Below are 9,803 nucleotides of genomic sequence, written 5' to 3'. Positions count from 1 at the left end.
GTTCGGGCTCTGTCAGGTCGAAAAGGGCTTAAAGCGCCCGTCCCGTCGTATCCTGATGGTACCTTCCTACAGACGTGCAGGGCAAGGTCCTCGGTACTGCGGTTGACTCGAATGTTCTGTCATACCCTGTGCTCGTCATTATGAAGGAGCAGGGTGCAGTCGTTGGGCGAGGTGGAGCCTCTCCTTAGATGTTGGGCGAGACGGAGCCAGCCCACAGCCGTCGGACGAGGCAGAGCCTGCCCTCAGACATCGAGCGAGGCGGAGCCAGCCCTCAGCAGTCGAGCGAGGCGGAGCCAATCTCCAGTCCTTTGGGCAAGAAGTGTAGCTGCGCTCTTGTCTGTTCGGGAGCATCAACATTTGATGATTATTAGTTCTACCTTATTGGGTACCCCAGTATTAGGTCCCCAACAACCCTCCTTCTAATTTGCTTAGCTTCGCCACTGCCCACTGAGATGACATTAGATCATTGCCCCGTTCGTCTTGTTAAAATTTAGCTGAAACTGGCTGAAAAATACTATTCTGGCTAAATTGTTATGAGAGAAAAATACTGTTTCGGCTAAAAAAATAAGCCGAACAAGCCGATTTCTGGGTAAGCCGAACGGGCCGTTGTGTGCACTCCAGCAAGCGTGTCCAACTTCAAATCACACCGTTGTGTGCACTCCATCAAGCGTGTCCAACTTCAAATCACACCATAGTGCCATTGGATCATCGGCAAGTCCACATACGTATATTCCTTGGTTGACACTGCTTAATACATAATATAACACAGTGCTACTACACGATCCTTATTTTGGTAATGGTGATGAACTAATCGCTACATTGATGATGTTTATTTTCGTAATGGTATTGTGTTTGATTCGCAATAATAACCATAGCTCACTAAATATTCGTCGATGATATAGTTCACTGAATACTCTGTAACGATCTAATTCACTGAAAATTAAAGTGTACTCCTACACGCATACAATCTGGTCCAGTATTATTGTGAATTCACTTATTCGAACCAAAAGAAAAAGAAAAGAAAAAAGAAATTCAGGCCAGAAAGCAACCACGGCAGATATGCTGAGTGGCTCTCCGGCGTGCCCCCTTATCACCATCCATTCAAGCCTGCCGCGGCTGCCCCCATTTCTCTGGCGTGGCCCTCGCGATAAGCCAATCGGGAGAGCTATCTCCCGATAGTTTTTCGGGAACAAGGACACTTCCCCAATCCGTAGTGGTTCACGTCCCGCTTCCTCGCCGGCGGCAGCGGCGCTGGGCGAGGTTTCATCTGCGCTTCGCCGGCGACGATCGTCCACTAGGTACGCCGCCCTTTCCCTTCCGTTACTGCCTTCCTAGTGTGCGGAACGAGCACCCTGCACCACGAACTAACTAGCGCGCGCGCGTGCAAGCGGAAACGCCCACGCATGCTAATCTTCACCTCCTCTCTCTCTATATTTTATCTTCCCCTCCACCACGCTCCCCCGCTGCCGCCGCCGCTTGCCCGCCCGGCTCGGGCAGTCAGCCGTCGCCGCCCACGAGGCCGCGACCGCAGCCGCCGCTAATCCCAGCATCTTCTCCGTCTCCGGCTCGAGCTCCCCCGCCTCCCGCCGGCTCCCGCGACGCAACGCCGCCTTCTCTTCTCCAGGCGCCACCCACGCCACCTGCACCGCCCAACCGGCCTCTTATTTTTTCCCCCTTTTTTCACATTTTTCCTTGTCGTTCAGTGTGTGCAGTCCATAAGCTAAATACTGCACGCTCGCAAACAAGCATTTAGAAAGGATTTTTATCTGGTGTGTTCACTGAGTTCGATTACTGATTCAAAATTCGGTCGTTCCGCAGATTCTCTTAGAATTGAAATTTCCTAGCCACGCATTTTATTCTGGGGCTGTTAACTGAGCTTGAATTTTGTTACACAATTTTATTTTGTATTTGATTCTCCAACAGCAACAGGTAGCCCTGCTATCAAACACCTTGTGTTCTCAACATTTATGAGTGCAAGGCAGTATTGCTAAAAGTATATTGCCATGGCATCTCCTGCTTCCGTCACCAACCTCGGAAGCAATGGGAGGTCTGGCCCACTCCCGGCTGCTGCTGCTGCTGCTGCAAGGAGGGCGCACTTGGTCACAAGGATCAGCTTCACGGGGTTCGACGGCATAAGGCGGTGGCAGTATGAGCCTGGGAGGCTTTGCAGGTGTATGGTCATCACTAATCTGATTGAGGAGAAGGGTGTTCAGTTCTCGTCAAGAGGGAGTGTCAGTGTGAAGGCTGATGATGACAATGATCTCCTTCTGAAGCCGCCACAGAAGCCAGTACCACCACAGAAGCCAGTCCAGCCAAATGGACCACCGGAGAGCATGAAAACAGCATCACTGCCTGATCAGAAGACAGCAGGGGCAACTTTAGATGACAGAGAAAAGGTCAGGGAGTCATTGGACGCTGTATTGGAGAAGGCAGAGAAGCTTGAAGCCTCGAGCTTTGGTAATGCAGATGGTGGCAACCTTAGTTCAGGGCAGAATAATGTTTCGAGTAATGGCCCAGGACCAACATTAGTGGAGGAAGGTGGGAATTCGAGGAAGACAAAAACACTAAAGAGTGTATGGCGGAAGGGGAACCCTGTGCCAACAGTACGTAAGGTCATTAGAGAGCAACAACGAACTGAAAGTAGGAGTCAGTCTATACCTGTGGCTAAACCTTCAGTGTCATCTCCATCGAAACCTGCCCCTCCGCTACTATCTAAACCTTCTGTAGCACCGCCTCCTCGTCGGCCTGTCAAGTCCGATACATCAAAGGAGAAAAAAGGACCCATCCTTATTGATAAATTTGCTTCCAAGAGGGCAGCAGTTGATCCGATTGTACCTGAGGAATTGTTAGATCCTCTAAAACCAGTGCGAGGCCCACCAGCAAAAGTCAGAGTTGATCGTCGCAAAAAACCAGACACACAAGCTGGTTCCCGGCGACGTATGCCCAATGATGATGGATTAGTTGATGAGGATACTGCTGATGTGCCAATTTCTGGTGTTGCAGTGCGCAAGGGTAGGAGGTGGAGCAAGGCAAAACGCCGGGCTGCAAGGCTAGAGGCTATGCAAGCTGAAGAGCCAGTCAGAGTTGAGATCCTTGAAGTTGGTGAAGAAGGTATGCTGATTGAGGACTTGGCATATGACTTGGCAGTTAGTGAATCAGAAATTTTACGATTCTTATCGGTGAGAGGAGTTATGCTTGACAATGTTCAGACTCTGGATAAAGATTTGGTTAAGATGGTTTGCATGGAATATGATGTTGAAGTACTAGAAAGTGGTCCTGTGAAAGTGGAGGAAATGGCGAAGAAGAAGGAGTTCCTTGATGAGGAAGATTTGGATAAATTGGAAGTGAGACCTCCCATTGTGACTATCATGGGACATGTTGATCATGGGAAGGTAACAAGTCTGAAGCTACGTTTTGGAACTCTCAACTTTTCTAAAGTATTGGTTGCATGACACTGCTATTTTTTGTTTGCAGACAACTCTGTTGGATTATATACGCAAGAGCAAGGTAAACTTATAATAGCTTATCTGTGATGTGTTACTTCTGTCAGTGATATATGGAAGTTTTTGTATTTTTTATTTTTGAATAAAATTACTAATCTCAGCAATTAATGATCTAACCCAAGTTCCTTACAGGTGGTGGCATCTGAAGCTGGTGGTATTACACAAGGGATTGGAGCATATCAGGTTCTTGTACCAGTAGATGGAAACCCTCAAGCCTGTATTTTTCTGGATACTCCAGGACATGAGGTATATAAATATAACTTCTGTTGTCATGTAGTCCACACTTCACCCTTTCTGTTGTATGCACATTTATGCATATGACATTGCCATTCTTAATTCTTTGATATGTCAGGCATTTGGTGCAATGAGAGCTAGAGGAGCTAGAGTAACTGATATCTGTATTGTTGTTGTTGCTGCGGATGATGGTGTTCAGCCACAAACAAGTGAGGCAATTGCACATGCAAGGGCAGCCGGAGTGCCAATTATAATAGCAATAAACAAGGTCTGTTTTCAAATCATTTCCTTGTATTCCATCCATTGGTATAAATTGTTACAAGCCCCTTCTTAGAATTCATTGAACTCACATGGAAGCAGATAGAGAAGGAGGGAGCTAATGCAGAACGAGTTATGCAAGAGCTTTCCCAAATTGGGCTAATGCCAGAAATGTGGGGTGGTGATACCCCAATGATTCAGGTTGCTGATTGTGCCAATTTTATAAAACAGTAGTTCAATAGTATAGCATCTTATTACCTATTTGAGCCATTTTAGTTGATATATACCAGATAAGTGCTCTTACTGGGGACAATGTTGATGAACTTCTAGAGACTGTCATGCTTGTTGCAGAGGTACGTTTCTGTTTGTGCAATGTTTTCCAGCAATCTATGAAGTTCTTTTTTGACCTTTTCTTTTGTTGCAAATTTGAAGTTGCAAGAATTAAAGGCCAATCCACATAGAAATGCGAAGGGCACTGTTATTGAAGCATGCCTTGACAAGGCCAAAGGGCCTCTTGCTACCTTGGTTGTTCAGAATGGAACCCTAAACAAAGCTGATATTATTGTGTGTGGTGAAGCTTATGGAAAGGTTGGTCTCCTATATCCTTATTCATTGCATTTGTTAATATGTCGAGAATACAATGCATTAGGAAAACATAATCTAACACATATATTTGTGGATTGATTGGTATATAACATCACACCTATATTATGACAGATCCGTGCATTGTATGATGACCGTGGGAAGCTCGTTGACAAAGCAGGACCATCCAATGCCGTGCAGGTTTTTCCTTCCCTATTTTCTTCAATTTTCTCTTCTGTGATTCCTTCCTACTTTCTCCTTATTCTAACATATTTATGTTTTATGTCAAAAGATTTATACTGGAATTGCATTCTCCTGCTTTTGCTGCAAAATATACATTAGCTCTTGTGAATATGAGTCATGTAAAGTTATACTATGAGAATGCACCGAATGTTTCTCCATTATTAAAATAAGGTTATTGGAACAACAAAACTGGATCTTGATAACTGACATATATCACCATGATTACTCTGCTTTATTTTTCTGCATTAATTATTTTTTTATTGAGGACTAAATGCCAGATTTGTTATGAATTACACCTCAGTACATATTTTGTTTCTTTCATCTATATATAAACATCCTTGGATGTAGAGGCCGGATATTTGTTTTATCCATTATCTAAAAAAATCTATATATAAAAAATTCAGGTAGGGGGGCTCCCCCACTGTTCCTGAAAAAAAAAAACCCTATAGATTTCAAGTGGATAAGCCTGGACTTCAGAAATTCGCTCTGTGTCAGTCATGGATTCTCCAAAGCAGTGTGACAAAACGAAATAGTAGAGTAGCTACGTGTTTCAAGCTTGCATTATACCTTCAAAGGATGATTCCTTTTGCTTTAACCAATGGTTGAACGCTCATGGAACACCAGTGATATAAGCATCCTGATTTTTTATCAAAAACTCTTGATAGGTTATTGGCCTCAATAATGTTCCCCTTGCCGGCGATGAATTTGAGGTTGTTGACAACCTTGATGTTGCACGTGAAAGGGCGAATGAGCGTGCTGAAGCACTGCGCCTAGAAAGGATATCTGCAAAAGCTGGGGAAGGAAAAGTCACGCTTTCATCTATTGCAGTATCGGTTTCATCTGCGAAGCAAACTGGAATTGATACACATGAGCTAAATGTTATCCTTAAAGTTGATTTTCAGGTAGTGGTGATACATGTAAACATTTTGTTTATAATAATGGTTCTTTCTTCCTGAAAATACTAACGATTGATAAATAGGGTACAATCGAGGCCATTAGGCAAGCCATCCAAGCTCTACCACAAGAAAATGTCTCTCTGAGGTTCCTCCTTCAAGCTCCAGGAGATGTGAGTGTTAGCGATGTTGATCTGGCTGTTGCTTCAGAAGGAATTATATTTGGCTTTAATGTCAGAGCACCAGGATCAGTTAAAAACTATGCTAAGAAGAAAAGTGTTGAAATTCGTCTGTACAAAGTGATCTACGATTTGATTGATGATTTACGGAATGCCATGGAAGGTCTTCTTGAACCTGCTGAGGTAACCGACACTTTTGGGATTTTAAATCAGTTGACCGAAAGAAGTCCATAAACCGTCATCATTAATTGTAGTTCAACATCTTTTCAAAGTTGATAGATCCTTCGTCCTTTCAATTAAATGAGTATTCATTAATTTCTCCATTAGGATTCTAACTGGGAGTTTTTCTGTTTTGTAAAGACTGAGTAACTTTAGTGAGCTACTTTTTTGTTTATCCTGAATACATGTTTCTTCTCCAGGAGGAAGTACCAATTGGTTCTGCAAAAGTTCGAGCTGTTTTTAGTAGTGGCAGTGGAAAAGTAGCAGGCTGCATGATTACTACAGGAAAAGTTGTTCAAGATTGTAATGTTCGGGTTCTCCGCAAAGGGAAAGAAGTATATGTGGGTTCGCTTGATTCCTTGAGAAGGGTGAAAGAAGCTGTAAAGGAGGTATGGAATTTACACTCGAGTCTTCAAATCTTCGTACTGCAGTTCACTTCCTGGTTAATAAGTAAATCGAAGATGCACATTTCATCTTGTATTGAACAAACAAAAATTACTTTCTGAACAGGGAAAACTATCTATCTTAGTGATACAGCATTACTTTGTTATGTTCATGCATCCTCTGTTTGTACTGTGAGACTACAACCAGTGCTAACAATGTGAACTGGAATTTTCCTTTCCACTAGGTTGGTGCTGGGCTAGAGTGTGGTATTGGTGTAGATGACTTCGATGAATGGCAGGAAGGTGACATCGTAGAGGCATTCAATACTGTGAAGAAGGCAAGAACCCTCGAGGAGGCCTCTGCTACCGTGACTGCGGCGCTCAAGAGTGCAGGTGTCCAGCTGTAGAATTGGCAACGCTGATAAGAAACAAGTGGTTTAACAGTTGCAGCAGCCTGTGGCCAACAATTTTTTGGCAACGAATCTCGAGGGCACTGGTCGAAGTTCTGAAGAATAACAAGCATGTTGCTGTACAGACTTAACATATGAAGATCAATTCTACAGCACCAGTGTCTGAGCTCGACCATCTCTCGCCTGCCAGAGCTGCATCTGCTGCTGAAAGTTGATGTACATAGAGAAGATGGGATCAGCTGTTTTACCCTTTTTAGTTTGCCTCTAACAGTGGCAGGTAGATAATTGGTGTCTAATTTTGCAACTATTGATTTTATTTTACACAAGGTGTAATTGCAACGGCGATGCCGTCATGTTGAACCGTCATTCATACTCTTCATGGTAGATATAGAGTTAATAGGAATGGGAATGAGGTTGCCCTACTAATTTGTTACCACAGAATCTGCCTTCAACAGTCCACTAAAAGTTTATAGTATATATATTCTTGAACTTTTGGAGCCCTGTTGTTGTCACTTTTCTCGGTGCTTGCTACAGTCTTCGAGCCAAGTAAGCTCAGTTTAAGTTGGATTGCTGAGCGAACCAGGGAGTAGGATCCGCAGTGCATGCCGTTCTATATCAAGCGCTAGGAAAATTTAAGAACATTTATATGGCTATATCCTATATGCTGCCAACATTGTCAGTGTAGTAGATGAAATAATGACGGCGAGAAAACTTGTGTCAGTCGTTTTTACATGCAAACTTGTAAAACGTTGATGGATCAAGTCATTACTATTCAGTAAAATAGTTTGGAGTGCAAAATTTGCACTAATTATCCTCTCCTAACATGATCTTCTGATGACCATGAGTCGGGTTGCTAGCAAACGTAACCAAACAAAAGTGTTTATACCCTAAAAGAAAGGGAGCTGCTATATTCCAGGTGTCTGATTTTTTTTTGGAGTTTTCATGCAACAACTTACAAGAGACAACTACAACTAGTATAATTAAAATGTCAATCACAAAAGCCAATGAACATTTTTTTCTATAGCCAAACAATGACAAATTTGCATGTTGTCTGAACCAAAAAAAAAAAATCAGGCACCTGAGATATAGGAGAAGTGTAAAATAAAACCACCAAGCACATTTGTTCCCAACTTAACAAATCTAATTATTTTTTGAACCAAACAAATGTAGTTATTAATGCTTGGACCCCCAAGATTATTGATCCTTCAATAATAAGTGTGTATTGTTTCTACACTTATTAAGCTTAATTATTCGTGTGCCTAGGTTGAGTAAGAACAACTCCAAGAATTTCTTTATATCCTTTCCTAATTGATAGGAATAGAGACTTTTTGTGAAAAAATTACCCTCCAATAGCTTCTTTAATTAGATCTCCAAATATAGACATTCTCTATTCCAGATTGCTTGCTAGCCAAAGATGAAGAGCGGAGATGACTCTTTAAAATGCGTAAAAAATATAAAGAAGTTGTTAGACGGTGGAAAGACTTATAGAGCGATTTTTATTCAAATGGCTCTCTAAAATAATAATTTAGAGAGCGAGTTAAGACGAAATCTTTGGATATTCCCTAAAAAAACCAAGGTGAAATAAGGATCCATATGGACTAAAGGAAAAGCATTGTATTTAGGAGGATTGTAAGCTTCTAGGGAAATTTTTGATATGTTCCTTTAGAACAAAAATTTAAACCTTATGAGGTTCCTTTGGATTAATATGGGATGTATGAAACCATAGGAATTTTGAAGCAAAACTAGCATGAGCTTAGACCTTTTTGAAACTTTCCTTTGTGTCTATCTCAATCTCTTTTGGTGTTTCTGGAATTTTTCTATGTTGCATCCAAATAACACAATTAAAACTTTTCTACATTTTGAATTATTGTAGGAGTGTAAGTTCCACGTAATTTCAATCATACCTTTTTCCTCATTCTAGCGTTTTGAGAATTTTGCATTCCAAAGAGGCCCTAAGCATGTGTAAATTATTTTCGAGAGACAATTCATGTAATATAGTGCTCATATAGCCATAATTCTTTAGACATTTGAATATGTAGTAGTTAAATTTTATAAAATAGTTCATAGCAAAAAAATATAAATAGTTTGATGGCACATATTTCAGGAAGTCAAACAAAAACAAGGGATCACTTTGTAGTTGATCATTAGAGCGACAATAAATAAATCACCACGATAAACCCTAAACTCTAGCTACTGAAGTTGATGGTATCTATATCTTATACTACCAGCATCCAAAAGAGAATGCAATCATAGTTTTATACTAAGTCAAACTAAAGATTTATGACACCAAATAGGTATACTATAAAAATATATTCCATGATAGATCTAATTATACTTTGGTATACCATATATGATACATCTATTTTCTTATATAAAATTGATCAAACTTAAGATGGTGTCGATGCGGGACCCACAGGATACCCCTAAGGAAGGGAGAAGATCTAGTCTAACTAGGATTCTTTCCATGTAATCTTAGTAGTAGTATTATTCTGTAATCCTACTAGGAACTCTCATTGTAAACCGACTAGGACTCTGGCCTCCTGACTATATAAAGGAGGGTGGAGTTCCTAGAGAAGGGAGTTAGACACAACACTTTACAATCAATCTAACACAAAGGCTAACGCCGACTGGACGTAGGGCTATTACTCGATCACGGTCGAGGGCCCGAACCAGGATAAATCGACTGTCTCTTGCGTTTACCGTCGAGTTCTGCATACGCCGAAGCCCGAACAAACTGCCCCGGGTACCCCCATGGCGGGCTATCGGTGGTAAAACATCGATAGCTAGCGCACCAGGTAGGAGCTTTCAGGGAATTTGCATCCGAGAGCTCGACGGACCTCGACAACATGATCTTCTCGACGGGATCAACCTTCATCTTTGGTTCATGGATCTGCGAGGC

The 9,803-nt window shown here is 41.9% G+C and overlaps 1 protein-coding gene across 3 annotated transcripts; it reads left to right on the top strand.

Annotated features, from left to right (window-relative positions):
- The first annotated feature begins 1,101 nt into the window (after positions 1–1,101).
- On the top strand, positions 1,102–7,405 carry LOC136510130 (translation initiation factor IF-2, chloroplastic-like). Of its 3 annotated transcripts, none has more exons than XM_066504695.1 (13): positions 1,103–1,298; positions 1,930–3,392; positions 3,475–3,507; positions 3,636–3,749; positions 3,856–4,005; positions 4,098–4,196; positions 4,286–4,348; positions 4,428–4,583; positions 4,713–4,778; positions 5,486–5,722; positions 5,800–6,075; positions 6,312–6,500; positions 6,740–7,405. In XM_066504695.1, the coding sequence occupies exons 2-13, from the start codon at positions 2,004–2,006 to the stop codon at positions 6,899–6,901; spliced, it is 2,934 nt and encodes a 977-aa protein (XP_066360792.1). In that variant the 5' UTR covers positions 1,103–1,298; positions 1,930–2,003; the 3' UTR covers positions 6,902–7,405. The 3 variants fall into 3 exon arrangements, with proteins under 3 accessions (XP_066360793.1, XP_066360792.1, XP_066360791.1); XM_066504694.1 differs by having other exon boundaries at positions 1,924–3,392; XM_066504696.1 differs by lacking the exon at positions 4,098–4,196 and having other exon boundaries at positions 1,102–1,298; positions 1,924–3,392.
- The last annotated feature ends 2,398 nt before the right edge of the window (positions 7,406–9,803 follow it).

The sequence above is a fragment of the Miscanthus floridulus genome, chromosome 16, assembly GCF_019320115.1.
Source record: "Miscanthus floridulus cultivar M001 chromosome 16, ASM1932011v1, whole genome shotgun sequence".
In the NCBI taxonomy this organism is placed as follows: Eukaryota; Viridiplantae; Streptophyta; class Magnoliopsida; order Poales; family Poaceae; genus Miscanthus; species Miscanthus floridulus.
This window is presented reverse-complemented; position numbering and strand designations above follow the sequence as displayed.

Excerpts from the sequence above, each read along its gene's own strand:
- LOC136510130 (XM_066504695.1), top strand. The coding sequence starts at position 2,004 with ATGGCATCTCCTGCTTCCGTCACCAACCTCGGAAGCAATGGGAGGTCT. Across the intron at positions 3,508-3,635 it reads ATTATATACGCAAGAGCAAG|GTGGTGGCATCTGAAGCTGG; the intron begins GTAAACTTATAA and ends AGTTCCTTACAG. Across the intron at positions 4,197-4,285 it reads GTGATACCCCAATGATTCAG|ATAAGTGCTCTTACTGGGGA; the intron begins GTTGCTGATTGT and ends GATATATACCAG.